Source organism: Manis javanica, chromosome 2 (assembly GCF_040802235.1).
Source record: "Manis javanica isolate MJ-LG chromosome 2, MJ_LKY, whole genome shotgun sequence".
NCBI lineage: Eukaryota > Metazoa > Chordata > Mammalia > Pholidota > Manidae > Manis > Manis javanica.
The window spans coordinates 80,898,216-80,919,039 of record NC_133157.1 but is presented as its reverse complement, the minus strand read 5'-3'; the positions used below and the strand labels follow the sequence as shown (position 1 = coordinate 80,919,039).

The window sequence follows — 20,824 nt, the reverse complement described above, 5'->3', positions numbered from 1 at the left end:
ACAAAAGCACATTAAAGTCTTGCTATTGCCCAATGTGTTAAAATTGTGATATAATTTATCTGAGCATGTTGGCTTCCATTAGTTTTTATTAATGGTTATATTGCACTTCGTATTCAGTTCTATTAATGGTGATAACACACATAAGAAATGGCATTTAAACCAGGTGTTTATAGAGCCAGTCACTAAAGCCCCTCTACAAAATCACTCAGTTCCACAGGATGCAATTCACAAAACACTGAGCCCTTCCTGTAGCACTGTGTGGAAGACAGAAGAACTACACTTGGGCACTTCCTTCTAGCGACAAAGAAATGTCTCGTAAAGGAAGACTGCGTCACAGCTCTCATTCTCAGGCAGTCCCTCTTCACATTGTGCCAAGTCTGTTCCATGGCACTTCATTCCAGCAGGCCCAGTTCTGGCCTCTGGAACCACTGTCATCAACTACATGACAGAACACAGCTCTTGTGTCCACGTTAGAGCTTCCTTTCTCTTGTCCCATTATGCCCAGCCCCTCACCTATCCCTCCTATGATTGTCCCAGGCTTCCCCACCACCCTCTGAGTGTTTTCTTGCTGATTAGTGACACCCTTGAAATACAGATGACACAACATTACCTCAAACTCAATATGTGCCAGGTTGGGTTTTTGGTCTCTCAGCTCATTCTAAAACCAGGACAGTGAATGATATCACTGTCTGTCTGGTTTTGCAGGTCAGAATCTATTTCACACCCTTGACTTCCTCGGCTTAACAGCAGTTTCCATACTGAATCTACCAGTAGGTCCTGCCCTTCTGCCTTCTAAATAATGTATAAATCCCTTCCCTTAGGTCAGTTTTTCTCTACTGCCATCACCCTTGACCACCATACCTTCATCTTTCATGAACTTCGGCAAGAGCCTCTTAGCCCATCTGCCTGTATCTGCTCTGGCTCTGCAGAGCTGCACCACACACACCTTGCTTCAAACTCTAAGCAGCATTCCAGGTTTCATGGTAATGAAAAATTCTTAGCATGGCTGACAAGATCCTATGTGACTTAGCCCCTTTCTGCTTCTGCAAGTCTATTGGGCACCTCATGCTCCATGCCCAGCGCACTGGCCACCGTTCACTTCCTTCACCGTGCTCTGCTTCTCCTGCCACAGGACCTTCCTACTTGTTTTTTCCTCTGCCTGTAGTGTGCTTTCTTTCTCTTTTGGCCTTGTTAACCCAAGCTGCATGGCTCAGCTCAAAGATTCCTGCTTGTCTTCCCGGAGTTCTTAAACCAGGTCATAGTACCTTCTTATCCATTCTTACAGGCTTCAAGACATCTGCTTCATGACACTTATCACTATTCTTATTTACATATATTGGGATTATTTGATTAATGCCTGGCTTTGCAGCTGGACTGTTGGCTCCACTAGGCTAAGACATATCCATTTTGGCTCACTTTTTTCCTCCTAGTGCACATAGGTGCTCAAAAGTATTTTTTGAGTTAATTAGTTGTGCAATTCCTATTTTGATTATCTCTGTTACATCAAGGGAATTGATCTTAAATAGAAAAGATGGAACAAATATAGCCAATGGGTATTTGAAACCCAAAGGAGATGATGGAGAGCTCAAAGTTGTTTTTAAAGGAATGTGCATCTCCAGGCATTGTTAGATAATGACCTAGCTCACTCCCCTGACAACATTATTTGGCAATCATGCAGACAGCAGGAGCACAGGAAAAGAAAGGTGTGGTGATGATTGGAAGGGAGAAGGGCAAAGGTTGACATGATTTTCAAAAGAGAGTGAAGAAGTAGAATTCTAGAAACAACTGATAACTAAAAATGACCTTTGTCCCAGACTGAATTTTAACAGCAACTATTTGAAGATGGTTTGAAAGCATTTGGAAAGGGAAGCTGTGGTGACCAGGAGTAAGTAGGATTCATTAAGATTAAGTCACAGCAAAAGACCATCCAGGTCCTGGTAAGTGAATGTGTGGGATGGGAGATGGTGACTGCCATGGGCATGACGTATGTTGATTCTAACAAGACTCTTGGCAAAGTTCCTTGCAGTATCGTTGAGAGAAATGTGGGTTGAACTCGCAGCTAATCAAACACTAGTGTGTGCATGCCCAACTTAACACTGCCCTGCCCAGTGCTGATTCATCCTGATGCTGTTTATTTCTGAGATATTCTCTTTAAATATTCATATATAATTACAGTAATGAGCACTGACACAGAAAATGTCCACTGTGAGGCAGGCACTGTTTAAAGTGCTTTTAATCCCTACAACGGAAGTTATGGTTATTGCTCTTTAACAGTTGAAGAAATTGAAGGTGGTGAGGCTAAGTAACTTGCACAGGGTGCCAGAGTGAGTAAGAGGTGGAACCGGAATTTGAATCCAGGAAGTCTGGCATCAGAGCCTATGCTCTTTATGCTAACCCCAGCCACTACCTCCATGTTTCCATGCTTCAGATGCTCTAGAAGGCTCTCAGCCAGTGGGACTTCACTGTATTCTTATGCTATTCTGCAATGCTCTAAAATAGGAATTCTTTACCTGTAATGCAGGAACCCTCAAGGGATCCATGGATAGAATTCATAGGGTTCTATAAAATTGGACTGTATCTGATTCTCACTTATCTCTAACAAAAAGTTAGCATTTCCTGCCATTATTATGTAGGCAACAAACCACAGCAGTATCAGCAGATTATCTGAAGTTGTCACCTGTAGAAATCAGACATTTTTATATCACATTGCTATTATTGCAGATATCTCAAAACATAATTTATGTTCATCACTTTGTAATTATAGCGATTATTAGACCTGTTACCATATATCACTATTTAATGTTTTCACAAAAGTGCCTGCATCATTATATTGCATATTTAACATGTTATAACTGTACTGCAGTGTAATTGTTCCTTTGTAAGTCCGTATATTTTATTTTATTCACTTTAAGCCTTATTGGGGGAAGGAGTCCCTAGGCTTCATCAGCCGGCACTAAGGCAGAGGCCTGTCTTGTGCTGTCCAAGTTGAGCCTGTGCTCAGTGTGTGTGATTTATACAGTGACAGCTTCCCTTTATGACATGTGTTGCATGCCCAGGCAAATAGTTATGACTCATAATGGCTGACAAAAGGTAAGCAAGTGAGAGTTCTGGACCAACCACAAAGAGGCAAAGAAGCATATCACACAGAACATTAAAATGTGCTTTCTGTAGTGACAGCAGAAATTGTGTTTAAGGGCATAAAAGAAGAAACACAGAGTTCAGATCAGCAGGCAGTAGGAATCAAGGGAAGCCCGTTGACATTCTCAAAGACCTAAACATCACTCTAGCCTGGGAGGGTCAACCAAGAGTGTATGAAGAATGGCTGTAAAACACTCACAGGAGGGATGTCAAAAATTCAGGAGACAGGAAGAGAAGTGTGATGGCCGATGTACATGCCCTGAAGGCAACACCATAAAGATCTGAGAAAGTGCTCACATTCTTAGGAACCCACCCCAGATTCAGGGGTGTTTATCTAAGATAGCATTCTTCCAAACATGGAAGGTGGACCCCAGCACATGCCACAGGATCTTTGTCCCTGTTCACCAAGAGCAACACATATTTAATTATGTGTATACACTTTACACTTTCATGGTGGACTCATGATAACACTAAGTAGCAGGCAGACTTCTTTGTTGCTTTACAAATGTGGAAAGTAAGGTTTGGAGAAGTATAATGAGTTGTTCAAAGTCACACACTGCATACATTTTGCAGATGAGAATAAATCCAATAAATCCAGGTCTGCTGTCTGCTGGCTCTATGTTCCTTGGCATACTAGCTGTATTTGGAATCTGGAATCTTACCAGGTTCCCTCCTTAAGAAGGTCAGACTGGCTTTTTCTGAATCCCCTTCACAATCTAAAATGTTATGGTTCTGAAATTTAAAGTAACCCTTTTCCTCCTCTAGCCAAAAAAGTTTTAGGACTTTGTCCTATACAGTAAGCCACTGTCCTAGATAGGCCTGTTATGGCCACTAAGGACATATCTCTCAGAACCCACCAGGTGACCCTTCTTTACCCCCAGGGAAAATAGAGGGGAGCTGGGGTTGCACTGAGGGCATCTGGGAAATTCAGAGTGGGAAAACTGGTTTTATCTTTTGGTAAGCAATAGTATCTCAGGAACCTGACTTCACCTCTCCAAATATTATTCTCCTAGTGTGTATTGTTAAAGATGGTTATAAGAAGGCTACATGTCCAACAGAGATATAAAAGGAGGCCAATAACTGTTAGTCTTCCTTACAAGGCCCAACTTCAACCCTCTAAGACTTTAACAAGAATTTTTTAAGGTCATAATTATTTCTTACACTGAAGCCTGAAGAATTTTCCAGAAGAAATTAAATACTTCCCCTCAATGACCTGGGAAGAATTTAAGCATCTGTGGTAGCCCCAAGAAAATACACTGATGTTGAACTTAACTCACTCTGTAATTTCTTGTTGGGTTAAATGTTCTCTCTATGCTCTTAAAATTGGGCTTCAGTCCCTCTATACCCTTGCAAAACCCAGGCAGCTTTCTGTGCTGTATGCACAGGTGAGGCCCGAGCCTCAAATCCTCCTCAGCCTCTGCTGCTGTATTCCGTCATCAGCAACATGTGAATGAACCAAATTATCTCCAGAGCTGAGGGCGTGGGCCACGCAGCCTGGCTCCGCCGTCAAAGGAGGCCAGCGTCATGTTCTCCACCCCCTTAGGAGATGGCTGATGCTGTCGTAGGGCTGTGAGGGAGGAAACCAGCCTGGAAATGCCATGTAGGGAAGAAACTGTTCCATTTCAGTGTTAGGCTTCTAAAATAGCTGTTAATAAAAAGCCTTCATACTGTGACACTTCAATACAGACACCCACAAGGATACCTTAACAAGCTGTTTGACTCCTCACAAGCCTTTTCTTGCTTTTCCTGTGCGGGGGCCCCCACCAGTCACCCACATGGATATACAACTATGCAGTGACAGAGAAGGCCAGCAGGGGTGTGCCTACTCTGCTGGACCAGCTGGGGAGCCCTAGCTCCTTGCAGGAGGGAGGCATCGCTGCTGTGATGTTGGCTTGTCCAGGAACATGTCATATCACTTTGAGCCTGCTGCCTATTCTGTCTCTCTCCTTATTCTCATGTTGTTCTTTGACAAAACTTACCCAGAGAATGATCCAAGCTCACCTCTTAGGGTGAGAGGGGAGATCCTCAAATAATATTTCATTTACCAATTTAGAAATGCCATGGATCAATGAATCTAAGCTCTGATGCTCAGGAGAATAGGATATGATTAGATGAGAGTGATTAAAATTCAAAGAATCTTTCCCATGAGAAGTCCTAAAAATCCATTAATTATTGTAATGCCATCTCCATCAGGAGAATAATGGGTCAAATTTGAGAAAAAATTTAACAGTACCTATCCTATTTTTGAAGCTTGGTAATTAAGATCTAATGTAATGTTACCACTTGAATCTTAGCATAGATGAGGCCACATTATGTACTTAGCTGCTTTCTGTGAATGTTGCTGAGCAGGACCAATATGATTCTTAAACTTGCCTACACATCAGAGTCATCTAAGAAGCTTGTTAACAATATAAATTCCCAATTCTCATCCTCCTACCCACAGATGTTGAATAAGTATATCTAAGGTGAGGCCCAATAAGCAAAATTTTAAGAAAGCACCTTGAGCTATTGAGATGTTTAGTTAAGTTTGTGAGCCTACAGAGAGGGAAGCTGCAAAGGGCACTCATCTCCTGTGCAGCTGAATCATCAGTGCCAGGTAAGATAACATTGCTATGCCTCCATTAGCATGAAAAGAACTTGAGAAGTTGTCAGACATTACAAGGAACTTTATGTTTGAAAATTCTCTTAGTGGAGCCCAATTTATGATTTGTTCTTATCTGGTAAGTATGTATCAGGTTATATGCCTGTACTAAGTTCTTATGACCAGTGGAATGATCATCAAGAGAAGCTGTTGCAACTCTGCAAAGGGATCAATCCTGGTGTTTTTAATGTCTTCGTATGTATCCAATATTAAGTTAGGTTGTAAAAATCTTTGAGAGTTTTATAGCTTTTCATATCTGGACAAACAGACCAAGCAGAACTGTGTGGAAAAGGTATTTGATGACAGAATTCTAAGAAAGTTCTATAAAGAGTTGAGAGATGAAGTCAAGTCATGCTTAGGCATAGGGGCTATTTCCATCCTGAAGAACCACCACAGTGGATAGCATCTTTACTTTCAAAGACTTTCAAGAAGAATATCAGACAATCTTTCTCAGAATATCCTTTCAGGTAATTGGGTAATTGTCACAATCAGTAAGAGCCTAGTACATGCCTAGCACTGTACATGGAAAATATAATAGATTTACAACCTAGTATGTATAAATCATTATGAAGGTCAAAATCAGAAGGTGCACATTCTGCCCAAGAATCACTTGTTACCAGGTTACCTAGTCTAGATTATAACCAGTCATATGCAATGGTCTTTAAATTCAACAACACCGCCACCTGCTATTCTTCCTTTAAGATCCAGGCCAAATCCTATTTCTTTCAGAGGACATTCCAGATTTCATCTCACATCCCAATAAAATCAGTTTATCTTTACTTATAACATGTATCACACTGCCTGATATGGCAGTGATTCATTTACATATCTTCTCCCCAGGAGGTTTGTGGTTTCCTTAGGGAAGAGATCATGTTTCATTCAGTATCTCCATGTTGAAGAGGCCTGGCTAAGAACTATATATGCAATACCATCTTGGACTAATTCAGTCAGTTGTGCGTCCAAGGTGTTCTGCTCCTGACAACAGGACAAAAACTGTGAGAAAATGTGAAAAGTGAGAATCATTATTAATATTCAGCCCACACAATCTTTTTCCAAAGCCTTCTTGAACCAATTCACATTTTGAGCCTGGGGAATCTCTCCAAGGTAACAGGGAAGCTAAGATAATTTCCTCTTGCTCAATACTCACTGGAGATGGGGAAAATCTATTCTCCTACTTAAGTAATAATCTTGTGTAGGCAGGAAAACTTTAATTGTAGAAGTATTATGTAAATGTGAGTTATTTAATTAAAAAGAAAAAACTTCACAGGAAGTAGCTGTTCTAAGGAGGTGGGAGAACTTGTTTACTGCAAGCTTGGAAGTGGTTCACTGATAGATTTTTGAAATGCACATATTTATCATCAGGCCGGATGGCAATTGTTTTCTACTTTTAGGTAAGTTGGAGTGATAGGGAGAAGATTTACCTTCTCACCTGAAACAACCAAAAATTGCCTTAAATATATATGAAACAATCATTTTCAGGGCACCAGATAACAGGGAATGAAGAACAATGATCCCTGAGCAATAAGAAATGCAAGTGACAAGTACTATGTTTGCAAAGCTTAAGTCATTGAAAGAGACAGAGAGAGGGAACCCAGTTGGAGCCACAAGTTCCCTAAGTTGAGGAGTTGGAGCTGAGAGTCTGGGGAGCTAAAGTGGAAAGGACAGAATTCCAGAAAAGGGAGAACTGTGCTCACAGAACTCTGAGGACCTGCAGAGGGTAGCCCTTGAGTATTCAGCTGAGTACTGACCAGTACATGCATGTGAAGACACTATTAATGGCTGAGGAAGAACTACCCCAGTGGAAACAGTGCCCAACACTTATCTAAGACCAGGAAGAATGATAATTCCTGTGAAGCAGAGTGAAAACTTCAGGAAATTCATGAGGAATTGGGTAAAGTACACAGTATATCTTTCCTCAGTTGTGGGGGAATTATTAGCTTTAAACTAAGCACTGGTCTGATCCTAGTCTTAATAGCAACACACAAAGCTTGAAACACATCAAACTATTTTCAAAGCATTATAACTGCATTCCAGACCAAAGCTCAAATCTATTTATAGGAATGCAAAAATATCTGACATCCAACAAGATAAAATTCACCATGTCTGGCATCCAATCTAAAATTATCAGGCATACAGAGGAGCAGGAAAATTATGACCCATAAAGAAAAATCAATCAATGGAAATTGATCCAGGACTGACCCATATGTTAGAACTACAGACAAATATATTGAAAAATTTATAATAACTGTATTCCATACACTTAGAATGTTAACTGGAGGCATGGATGATATAAGACAAGGTCCATCCACTTTGAAATTCTAGGAATGAAAACTACAATGTGTTAAATGAAAAACACATTGGCTGGGAATGGGAAACTAGACATTAAAGAAGAGAAGATTATGGAGCTTGAAGACATAGTAATAGAATCTATCCAAAATGAAATACACAAAGAAAAGAGAATCCAAAAACATGAAAGAGCTTAATGAGTCATGAGACAGCTTTAGGTGGCATAATATAGTGAAATTGGAGTCCCTGGAACAGAAGAAATACTTGAGCAAATAATGGTAAAAAATCTTCCAAATTGATGAAGAGTATAAGCCCACAAACCAAGTAACTCAGCAAGTCCAACCACAAAACATATCAATAAAACTATATCAAGGCATGTGATCAAATTGCTCAAGACAACTAATAAAGAGAAAAATTTAAAAGCAGCCAGAGAAAAACGAAGCATTGCATACAGAAGAATAAAGATCTCCCACAGAGAAATTCCAGTACTTCTACTTCTCAGCAATGATTATGTACCACTTTAACTTACTGTCCTCAACAACCTTGAAAGGCCGGAGCTCATTGCAAATAAAGAAACAGAGGCTGTGAGGGTGCATAAAGTGAGGATTAATTTTCTTTGTGCTTCCCAAAGCCATTGGCTATTGTTTCCTTTTTCCCTGTAGTAGAAATCCAGTTTGTCTAGGTCTTTTGTAACAAGTCACTGATCTCTGCAAGTGAATCAGCCTTTAACTCATCCATAGCCAGTGAAGTGCAAGGAGGAATCTTTGCAGAGGGGATGTTCTGGGAAATAATTGCTTCCTAACAAGAAGAATATGTGCAGGGAGAAACTATCTGCTGCCTGCAGCTACCCTGCCTCCTTTCCCTGTAATCACAGTTTTGATGTGTTTGGATTTGCTGCAGCCATCTTGTAGCCATGAGGAAAAGACTGAAGAATTTTCAAGTGCTAATACATAGCTCTGACATTGGAAAGACTGCGAACCAGTCAGAAACTGCCCAGCTGGGAACTTTTTTTCATGTAAGTAAAACACCTCCCTATCTGCTTAGACCACCACTGGTTGTATATTAATGCTACTTTGGCTAATGCACTCCTAACTGGTAAGAACAGGAGGTTAGAAAAGAGAACTCAGACTTGAACCTTTGCCTTTAGGACTTCAGTCTGATGCTCTTTCCTCTATACCCCAGCTAACTCTTTGTTGCCAGCTTCCCTTTTTAAGGAGCTCTGATCTGAGTGATGCAAAAATATAGAATGTTACAGGCATGAGAAATCTAAAAGCTGATGGCTTCAAAAATGGGAGAGAAGGGAAAGAAAGTCCCTGTTGAAGATACTTCTTAGCACTCAGAGGAATCAAAATCCTGCTGGCCCATCTAAGCCAATGAGCTAAGGCCCACTTTTATTCCCAAAGCACCTACCTAATTTCTGCATGTAGCTCTTCTATGCACAAAGTGTATAGGCCAGGATTTCAGGAATATAGGACTTAGAAGACAGAAAAAAAAGAGATTTACCCCATCCCCTACTAATAGTCTTCACTAGTTGGGAAAATGGATGGGACCAGGGATCTGGACAAAGGATATCCAGATCAGCTCTTCAATGCTGGCTTCAGTCACTTCCCACAGGTCTGCTTAAAAGGTCACAAGGCACAGTGATAAGTTAAAGGTGCTAAGGAGCTCTGCAGAAAGGATCATGGATTGCTTACGTTAGTAATCATGGACCTCGTTTACTGGCAAATACCCACTTGATAGCCTCAGATGCAAGCAAAGGAATCCCCATTCCCTGGCATTCACAGTGATGTTCATGCTGCCTTCTCCTTTCATTGCTACCTCCTAGACCAAGAATGCCTCCCTCCCTTCCTGGCCCAGAGCCTTCTTGCCAAAAGAACAGTTTGGGGTTCATATCTCACACCAACTCAATGTCATATCTCTGCAATCCCTGCTCTGATTTCCCAAGGTAGGCTGGTGGCTTCCTCTTTAGGGTTCCTAGTACATATGTCTATTTCAGCATTTGTCACATTATCACATGACTAAGAACTCTTCCAAGTCGTAGGCCATGTGTCTTTTTTATCTGGATGCCTGTAGTATCTCGTACAGCATCTAGCACATAGTAGCTGCTTCATTAATGTGTGTGAATAACTAAATGAATGGACACTCACCCACCCTGTTCCAACTCCAAAGCACATGTAAAAGCCTCTTAGGAAGGCTTGAATACAAATTAAGCCAATTTAGAATCTTGAAACAATTTATGCAAATCTAGTTTAATATAGAATTAGTCTGAACTCAATGTTCTGATTTCTCGCCAGCAGACAGCCTCCTCTGAATTGTCTCTGAGTGTTCTAGGAGACAGAAATTGAAGATGATTTCACAAAATAAACAACCCCATGTTTCCGGGGCCACTTTAATCAACAGAACCCAAACAGCAACGTTTATAATTGAAAGGCCTATAACCCAAACAGAAAGGTATATAAATTGGAAAGTTAAGAGTAACTGTGAAGGTGTTACATATTAAACATGCAAAAGAGCTGATGACATAGAGGACATTTCCCTTTCAGAAAGGGGTCATGTTACCTCTTAAAATGACCACTGACTGGTTTCAAGGATTCTAGGCAGAATATACCAGAGACATTTTTCTACTTTTGTATAAATGCAAATAAGTTTTAGCTCTGAGCTCTCTGCTAAAAAAAAATTGTTTGAGGTAAGGATGTGCCAATATTCTTAACTTTACTTCCTGAAGTCTTGAGGTTTCCAGACTCAGATCCTGACCCATCTGCAGAAGTGAATTTTAATAAAATTCCTCTAAAGGGCTAAAAAGTCACACTCATAAAGGCTTTTCCTGATAAGTTTCCTGTGACAATCATTTATTGATTACCTAGTATGGGCTGAGATTGTGCCAGTCTATGCAGATACAAAAAAATGTCTAAAATATGTCTTCTCCCTGCTCTCATATTAATGAGAAGACATATATATGAACAAATTTCCATGATGCAACATGCTTTAATCCCAAAATGCTTGTTTATATTAATTTTTGAGGGATCACAGATTTGCGAGCAATTTCTTTGTTTGGAGGAAGTCAGGAGGGAGATGAAACTGTAACTGCATTATCATCAGGCATTCACCAGGGAGACTCGGCGCTGCTCCTCAGGAGGGAGTAGCATCAGAGGTTTATACAGCAACCCATTAAAACCACTTGTGGAATGAGTCAAGACTGATCTGTCTTCCTGGCTGTCTATCTATTATCTATCATCTATCTATCTATCTATCTATCTATCTATCTATCTATCTATCATCTATCTATGTCTATTTATCTTAATCTATCATCTATCTACCTACCTATGTATCATCTCTATCTATAATCTCTACCTACCTAAATCTATCTCTCTTGTTCACATTACATGAAAATATTCCTTAAAAAACACATTCTTTTCAAAGACTGAGATATGAAATTAACTGTTGACTTAATATTTAATTTAAGAAATAAGATATCACTTCTCACATGCTTGTCCAGTTCTTAAATTATGTAAGCCTTCTCTCCTCTGTGGTTCAGGACTTAATTTCCCAATGCATCATCCCTGTTACTCTAGGACAGGCAGGGTGAGGAAAAAAGGTACTGAAGTTCAAATCAGGTCTTGCTGCTACTTGTTATATCAGCAGAATTTAGAACAACCATCTTCTTTTCCACTGCAGTTAATGCACTGGTGTTGAGCACCTAAAGATGATTTCTTGGATTTGTGCTGGTATTATTTCGACACTTAGGATCCTGGCCATGCTCAGCCGATGTGTACTCATCTGCCTTTTTGAATGCCCACCATCAATCAACATGCCTATTCTGCTCTTCTTTTCTTCTTAAGTGGAAGATGAATTAAAGGCTTGGATTTCTTACCACCCCAACATAAAACTAAAGCCCCAACAAGACTTAAAAGCTAAGATTTCAGATGTTTAGGGCTCTCCACTCACCAACAGATTACATTCATTTCAAGTACCAAACAGTGAAAATCACCAGAGAATACATCAGAAAAATTTCAGTGGATCCACTGTGGGACAGTAATGACCAAGTAGGGTGAGATCCTAGGTCTCCGACAGGCAGAATGTGACAAAAATCTAGTTCAGATGTTTCCTAAATGTCAGACTTTGCCAGTGGAGGGAAGGAATTAAAAACTAAATAAAAGGCTGGTACTGCAGAGCTGCTAATTAAAACAATTCAGAGAACATAAATGCTAGAGTAATTTTGGACCCGCCATATCAGGCTGGTTTCAATGCAAATGTAGTGTTCCCGATTTCTCCCTTCACTGGGAAGATATAATTAGCTCAGCTGCACCCGGGTGGAAGCCTTTTGAGGCTGCCGTTTCCCGGTGCTGCCAGCTCCCCTATGATGGAGGAACAGCTGCCACCCGCCCCTCCTGCCATGGATTGCACAAGCCATGGTCACCCCACAAGGCTGCTCAGAAGCCACCAGGAGCAGAAGGCTCAGGTTGCCAGTGGGCTTGGTTCTTGCTTAAAGACAAGGGACAGGCTACTCCTCAGTCCAGCAGACTCCAGGCGCATCACCATGCTTCCACATAATACAGCCTTGGCTAACAAAAAAATCCTTCCCCGTTACTGTGGCAGAAGGGATTCTTCATATTGTGATGACAGCCTGCATCAGCTACAGCAGCGCCTCACCTTGGGGAGTGCCGCAGGCTTTAGGAGAGGATAGAGAATAAAGGAAGCAAAACTTACTTAAGGGGCTGGCAAGTGAGAAACCCGAAATGTCAGGAGGACATACTCCACATTTTTTTCATCCATTCACTATCCATTGATGGACACTTAACTTGTTTCTGCTTTTTGACTATTATGAACCATGCTACTATGGACATGTGTGCACAAGTATTTGTGCAAACACGTGATTTCAATTCTCTTAGGTACATACCTAGGAGTGGAATTGCTAGGTTACAGGACTCTGTATTAAACTTTTTGAGGACTTGCCAGTTTTCCACAGCAGCTGCACCATTTTATAATCCCACCAACAGTTTATGAGGGTTCCAATTTCTCCAAATTCCCATTAACACTTGTTATTTTCTGTCTTTTTATTACAGCCATCCCAGCAAGTATCTCATTATGGATTTGATTTACCTTTCCCTAATGATTAATGATATTGAGCATCTTTTCATGTGCTTATTCACCATTTGTCTGTCTTCTTTGGAGACACCTTTGCTTAAGATACCTATTGCCTATTTTTGAATTGGGTGATTTATCTTTTTATTAAGCTTTTCAGTCTTTCTCAAACTCTAATTTATTTTTCTAGAGATTGTAAAAGAGCAATAGGGTTCCACTTAGTTCAGTCCTTTCTTTAGGAATGAAGCATAATTCTTCAGTTTGGGTCACGATAAGTTGAGAACATTTATTGAACACTTACTTTGTGCAGGTGCTCTGGGATCGTTGTTAACTAACTGCTAATGATAAAGCTGTGGTTTGGGCCACATGTTTCTCCCTTGGATCCCCATCAAGACCATCAAAGCTTTCCCTTACGTGGCACCTATGTGTTTGTCTCCTGAGCCAAGAAGATGCCACACCCCCAACTCCTGCCAATGGGGCAGAAGGAACAGGGATATACACCCAGTGGTGGTAAAATCTCCCCTCAGATTTTAAATGTCTAGAGCAGACTAGTCACTGCTAGACGCAGGACAGGTGCTTTGAAGCTCTATTTTAAACACTTGAAGTTAAGACCATGCCCACATTTCTTGTAAATACAGACAAGAGAATCTTGTGCAATTTGGTCTCCACTCCTTGCTACCATACAAAATGTAGACAGTGCTTATTGAGTTGACAGAAGAAGAAACCCCACAAAACAATCAATAGAATATGCAGAAAGGCAATGGATTTATTTTCTTAGACTAATTGCAGCAAAGTTGGCTCAGCTGGAGGGCAGAGGCATTGGAGGTAAGTGGAGCTGCAGGGAGGGGTGCAGGAAACAGAGGAGGCTTCTCCTCCAAAATAAGCTATAAAGGGAAGAGCAAAGGTGGGGAGAGGCGTTCTCTTCACCAGTCCTACGTTACTGTGAAAGTCAAGTTCTGTATTTTATCCTCTCAGGCTATACACATATAATGCATTTACTCCTATTCCTTCCTACTTTCTTCCTCTCCCCTTGAAAAATAGAGCAAAATGACAAGAAAAGCAAACCTTTGGTTTTAGGACACCATCCCAGACCTTCACTGTCAATATGACTTCAAGTTTCCAGGAATAGCCCTTTCCTCTTGTACCCAAGTTCCAGGATCTCAGTAACCAAACCTGCCTTGCCAAGGGGGTAGTGTGCAGGTAATCAGCAGGCTTGAATTCTTGTCTGTGACTCAAGCCCTTGGTGCTTCTAGTGGTGGAAGCCCAGGCAGGCTGGGTGGGACTGTTCAGGAGCAGACAAGACAGAGCCTCTCACATCTCACCAAGATGCCACCAGTCAATCCACTTTCAACCAAGATGGTTCTGTGTGCGAACTTCCAAGTTCCAGTGTATTATGATTTATGTGAATGAATTCATCTTAGGTCAAACCTCAAACACAGGCTCCAGGCATAATTTCACAAATTTATCCAAATGCAAAAATCCTTTGATCTTGTGCTGACCAGGAATTTCTCTGAGCCCTCAGGTTCCCTGGGCAAAACTGTCATGCTGAGCACTTTTGTCTTAGAGATGTCACATGCCACTCTGGAGAGTCATAGAAAGAGCTGGATGGGTGTTTTAGGATGAATTGTGTTCCCTTGAAATTTATATGTGAAGCCTTAACCCCTTATATCTCAGACTATCACTGTATTTGGAGATAGGGCCTTAAAAGAGGCAACTAAGTTAAAATGAGGCCATTAGGATGGGCCCTCATCCAATCCTAGTGGTGTCCTTATAAGAAGAGAGAATTTAGTGACACAGAGAGACACTAGGGATGCGTGCACAGAGGGAAGTCCATGCAAGGACCCATAGACATGATCTACAAGCTGGGGGGAGTAGTCCCAGGTGAAACCAAGCCAGCTTGGACTTCTAGCTACAGAACTGTGAGACAGTAAATGTCTGTGTTTAAGCCACTTAGCCTGTGATATTTTACTATGGCAGCCTGAGCAAACGAACATGAGGGTCTCCCAGGGAAAGAAGGCCCTGGGGTCTCCAGGTGGATGCAGCTACTCACCCTGTAGTAGTCAGTGCTGTACACGTCCCGGGACATGCCAAAGTCCCCGATTTTCACTAGGAGGTTCTCGCCAACAAGGCAGTTGCGGGTGGCCAGGTCTCGGTGCACGAAGTGCTGGGACGCCAGGTAGACCATGCCGGCGGCGATCTGCTGGGCAATGTGCAGCATCTGTGACTGGGTCAGCTCCGTGGGCGGGTTGCCTTCAGCCATCAGCACGGCATCAGGCCCGTGTGCCCTGGGGAGGACAGGGAGTTGCTGCTGGAGCCTCAGCGTTTTGCCCCCAGGGGCCCTTTGCCCCCATCAGATGGAGCCGGAAGGCACGGTCTGACTTGGCACAAAGAGAGGGAATGATGCTGCACCCACACTTGCACCCCTAAAGCCTGGATAGCACCCAGGCTTCATTCCCCAGACAGTCTAGGATCCCCAGGGCCATGTGGAGTTGAATGGTGCCCCCCTCAACACAAACACAGGTTTATGTTTTACAGGCTCCAGAGCTAGGCTGGGATCAGGCACTGGTGGCTGAAGCAAAAAACACAAAAAAACACGAACAAAAATAAAATACAATAAAACCAAAGTACAGGGGGAGCATTTGGCTCTCCAAGGGCAATGGGTCATGACACCAGTGGGAACCCCAAGCATCCTTCCCAGCCACATGCTTTCGCAGAGCACCTGGCTCCTGGGCGATCCCTCCAGCGCCCCCCCGCCCATGCCAGAGCTGGCCAGCTCAGATGCCCCCACTCCACCTGCTCTGTGGCCCCGTCTTCCTCAAGCCTGATTCAGCAGAAGCCCAGAGCATCTTCAGCCCAGGCATTCATCCCCTGGGAGAAATACCACCTGCAGCTCCCCGCCTGTCCCCAACCTCCAGCTCAACACTCTTGCTGCCACTACATCGGAGTGCTCTTTTGAATCTTGACATGTTTATTCTTTTACTGGGACTAGTTTTATTCTTTCTGCTATGCATTGCGGGGAGGAGTATGGTATTTTATATCTTCTTTTTCTTCTGTCTGTTCCACCTGGCATCTTCCCAGCTGTATGATGACTTAAGGCATCTAAACACTGGCATGTGTTTCAGAGACAGTGGCAGTCTTAGGATGCTGCTGTCAGAATTGGCAGTACCCACTTGGGAACCTGGCCAAGACTGGTGTCACTGGCCCTGATGGCCTGAGGAGGCGCTGCAGGGCAAGGAGTGGTTGGTTCCTTCCCTTCCTTGGTGGAGAGGAGTGAGGGGGCTGTCAAAGGGCTTCTTCCTCCCAAAGACAAGTAAGGGACAAAATCTCCTTTAAGATAGTTTGAAGCACTTAAACTAATTATAGAGGATTTTAAGTGAATATTAAGAGGGGTGACCCCACCTGCAGTTTCAGATCCGTGTATTGAAAATGAGAGAGCCAGAATTATTCAAGAACAGCCTGCTCATTTTGCCCCCTCCCCACCCACCAGCCCCCACTCAGTCAAGCTATTTCGTGCCACAGGTACATACCCCTGCCCCTCACAGCTCCAGATTACAGTGGTTGCCCTTTCTTTGATTTCCAAACCATGCTTCCTAAGATGTCTTATCTTTGTGTTCTCAGAGAACAAGCCCTGAGCAAGGACAAGGGGAGTTTCCCAGCCTTGCTGGATCTGGGGAGGCCTTCTAACCTGTCCAGTCCATAATTTCCCCATTAGTCCAAAATACAAAGGGCTATTATGCTAGGTGAATGTTTAGGTCCCTTCTATCCCTGAATACCTGGATTGAACCATTCCTAGGGAGGAGAATTAGCTGCCTGCTCCTTCTGGAAGCGGGAAGGAAATCTTGGGAGAGGTTGACTGAGCCAAAAGGGAAAGAATCAATACACACACACACACGTATGTGCACAGGCTGAGCTCACAGATGTATTTAATCTCATCCAGGTGAATTCATTTGTATTTACTATGCTATGGTTTGGGGAAGACATCATTTTTAATTAGAGAAACAGCCTGGAGTGTAGATACTGGAAAAATACTTCTCCTATGAGCAACCAGGCCTCAACCAAACACAGCTTCTCTTCCTACTTTTCCTGTATCTGACAAGACAACATGTAAATACTACCATTATCTTCTCTCTTATCACCTACAAGGGAAAACTTAGCTGACATTGGATAAGAATTAGAATGACTGCCTCTGGCTTAGCTGCAAATTCCTAATCTCACCTGGCATTCCTTCCACCATGTAATCAGAGGCAAGACAGAGAATGGGGACCGTTACCTGCAAAGGAGAACTAAGTTGCACGGGTATTCATGCACTTAGCAATGGTGAAAGTGGTCCAGAAGGTACAAACTGTGTGATGATATTCCCAACCAGAGCACTATACCCCCCTTCCACTGCTCCCTCAGCCACAGACTTATTACTTGAACTGCACAGTTTCTGAATCTTCCAGGGGCTGCATGAAGGTACTGATGCTGATTTCTATAGAAAGCTCCCTTCAGAGCCCACAGGAAGTGGAGGGGACAGAGGGTTAGGAAAACATGGTAGAGAAGAAGGGTTGTGGGGACAACACCTACTGATTCTTTCTCATCGCAACAGTCCTGACACTAGTCCTTGAGGTGACTATTATTATATCCCATTTAGAGTTAAGAAAACTGACGCCAGCCCTAACATCTTTCCTGTTTCTCTTAAATTATACTATCTGCCAAGGTATCCCAGATAGCCTTTTGAAACTGAGAGGAAGTTCTGTTTTAAAGAAAACAGCATGTTACAGCCACATACGACTTGGAGAAGATATAGCTCAGACCCAGAGTCAAGAGGCCTCGAGCAAAGTAGGCTGGAGACCCACTCCAGGGACACAGCTGTGGATGCAGAATGGGAAGGAGAATCTGGGTCTCCCAGCCCTGGTCTGGGACCTCCTGCTCTTTCCATTCATGATCTTAAATGTGCAACTTCCATTTGTACCTCTGCTTAATGCAAAGAAAAGCCTGACTTGGCTTCCTTCACCAAGGAGTATCTAGATTAACTCATTTCACTCTCCCTTGGTAGATGCAGGATGAGAACACTCGTAAGAGGCCTCACAGGGTGTCCAACCACTTCCTGCCTTCACACTCAGTTCTTCTTGTGATTTCTCTTACTGAGGTAGCTGCTTTACTCATAGAAATCATTACTAGCAGAATCCAAGCTTCTGATGTTGAAAAGCTCCCATTCACTTTCTATACCTATTCTAATTCAGTCCTCATGCCCACCCTGCTCGCTCAGTATTATCATCAGAACAGCTAAGATACCTGCCTAGAGTCATGCATTCTGCTTGTATCGTTATACCACACTGTCCTCTCGAGTCACCATGACAATCCCTTTTATTTTGTGACTTACCCCCACTTTGTCAAAGCCACTTCCCCTTAGCTCCCGGGTTATGCTCAATCTAAGTCATCTCTCACTCGCTCTGTCTTGAGGCCTCTCCCAGTCACCTGTAGCCATCACCCAGGGGAAGGGACTTCCTAAAATGCCACCATTGAACTAAAGCCCAATGAGGCCAATGTTGTGAATTCCAGTAACACAAACCCCATTTAATAACCCAATGATTCCCTTTTATAATCAACATTTTCTCCCTCATTGCTTTGCCTTCTTGCAATGATCCTGCTTGTCACAAAATCCCTCAAGTTGAAGCTGTCCATTTTCTCACAACCCTGGGGGCTCAGCAAGGGCCACAGTCCTGAGTCCTCAGCAGTCCTGCCCAATGCTGTTTTATCTCTTTCCTCAAAGAGCATTTGCTCTTTGGATTCTGTTCTTTCCACTAGGTCCTCTGACCTCCTGCTGCTTCTTTTCAGCCTCAGAATAAAGTCCAAATGCTCACCCAAATGCTTCCAGCCTTGACTGCTGCCAGTTCTCTGCCTCCCTCCCCTCCCCCTCGGTCCTTCCAGTGTCTGGCAGCTCGACTCTCCACTCTCACCTGGCCAAACCTCTCACCATGAAAGGTGTCTTAGCCCTTACCATTTCTTCCACCCTGAATAACCTTCTTCTCTTATCCACGTGGCAAACTCCTACAGATCCTCTAAGGCCTATCTCAAATGTCCACTCAATTAACAATGCTCAGGAAATGCAGGTGGAATTGAGTTGAATCATTGGCATTACATTGTGCTGAGTTAGTTCACCGAGAGGAAAGAGCAATGCTGTGGCCTCATTTTCTTCCCCTGCAGCTGGTGTCCTCCCCAGGACACGCTCTCCAGGGAAAGGCCCGGGGGCCCCTGGAGCCTCCCCTGGAGCCCCGCTGTCATCTCAGCCCCCCCACTGTACCTGAGGAACTTGTTGAGGTCCCCGTGCTTCATGTACTCAAAGACCATGATGAGCGGGTCGCCCTCCACGCAGACGCCATAGAACTTGACGATGTGCTCGTGCTGCAGGTTGGTCAGCAGCTCCGCCTCGCGGTGGAAGTCCTTGCGCGCATTGTCGCTGGCGTCCTTCAGCGTCTGCGGCAAGGGGCAGAGAGGGTAGCTTAAGCTGAGGTCAAAGGGAAGGTTGTGTCAAGAAGGAACCGCTTTGGTGGGCCATGAGGTTTCCGGATGGGAAGGCAGCTCATCTCATTTATTTCACAAGAAGTTGGAAATGGCCTGAATCCTGAGGAAGCAGTGTTTGCATTAATAACTGAGATAAAGTCCCTTATGGATAAGCAAAGCTTTGCAGTTTACAAAGCACTTGTACAGTTGTTCCCTCGTGAAGTGAAGGACAGGAGCTTTTATATTCTGGACCCAATTATTATCACAGACTTCCCTTAGATCTTGGTACCAGCTGTGCTTTCTACGATGCTCCTTGTAGCTCACCTCTGCTCATATAACTTACAAAGAACTTCGTATTATGAAAATATTCAGTAACAAAAGAGCATAATGAACCCTCACGTACCCATATTCCAGCTTTGCGATGGTCATTTTGCTGGTTTTATTGCTTCAAAGCCTTCTCCAGCTTGTGCCCCACATGCTGCCAAGATGAAGATGCCCAGGTTCATGCCAGCCAGGCTCTGGGGCCTGTAGTTCTCTGCTCAGAATCCTCTGTCTCCACAATGTTGTAGCAGAGCAAAGATGGCATTTGCTGATGCCACACACATGTGCTGAGCTCCTGTCCTGTGCCAGGCACTGACCCAGAGCTGTGGTGGCATCAGGAAGACACAGAACCACAGCAAATAGGGAAATAAGTCATGTATGTAGTTAACTATAATTCACAAAACACAACGTCCTGAATGAACCAGCCCCCTTGTGTCTCTGTCCAACCTGATCGCTTGCCATGCCTCCCCTGAAACCTGTGCATCCACCTTATGATATCTGCCTCTGTCAAACGACATGGGATCATGCCCCCTGCCTCTGCACATGTGCATCCCTCTGCCTACAGGGCCGACTTGGGTGTGGTCCCCTGTGTCGGAGGTTGAATAATGTCCTTGTGAAGGTGTCCGTGTCCTAATCCCCAGAACCTATGACTATATTACACTATGTTGCAAAACGGACTTTGCAGATATGATTAATTTAAGGATCTTGTTGTGGGGAGATTATCCTGTATCTTCCGAGTGGGCCTAATGTCATCACAATCCGGGATCCTGATGAGAGAGTGGCAGGAGGATCAAGACAGAGAGAAGAGGTAAGGATAGAAACAGAGAGAAGACAAGGTGCCATGCTGTTGGCTTTGATGTGGGAGGAAGG

At 43.3% G+C, this 20,824-nt stretch overlaps 1 protein-coding gene across 5 annotated transcripts in view; it reads right to left on the bottom strand.

Moving 5' to 3' along the window:
• NTRK2 (neurotrophic receptor tyrosine kinase 2) overlaps nt 1-20,824 on the bottom strand; it is a 311,589-nt gene that overhangs the window by 42,035 nt on the left and 248,730 nt on the right. For all 5 annotated transcript variants that reach the window (XM_037023528.2, XM_037023531.2, XM_037023529.2 and 2 more), the window contains 2 exons: nt 19,434-19,606; nt 15,198-15,432 (listed from right to left, as the gene is read on the bottom strand). In XM_037023528.2, the coding sequence (XP_036879423.2) occupies nt 15,198-15,432; nt 19,434-19,606 (408 nt within the window). The remainder of the gene's footprint in view (nt 1-15,197; nt 15,433-19,433; nt 19,607-20,824) is intronic.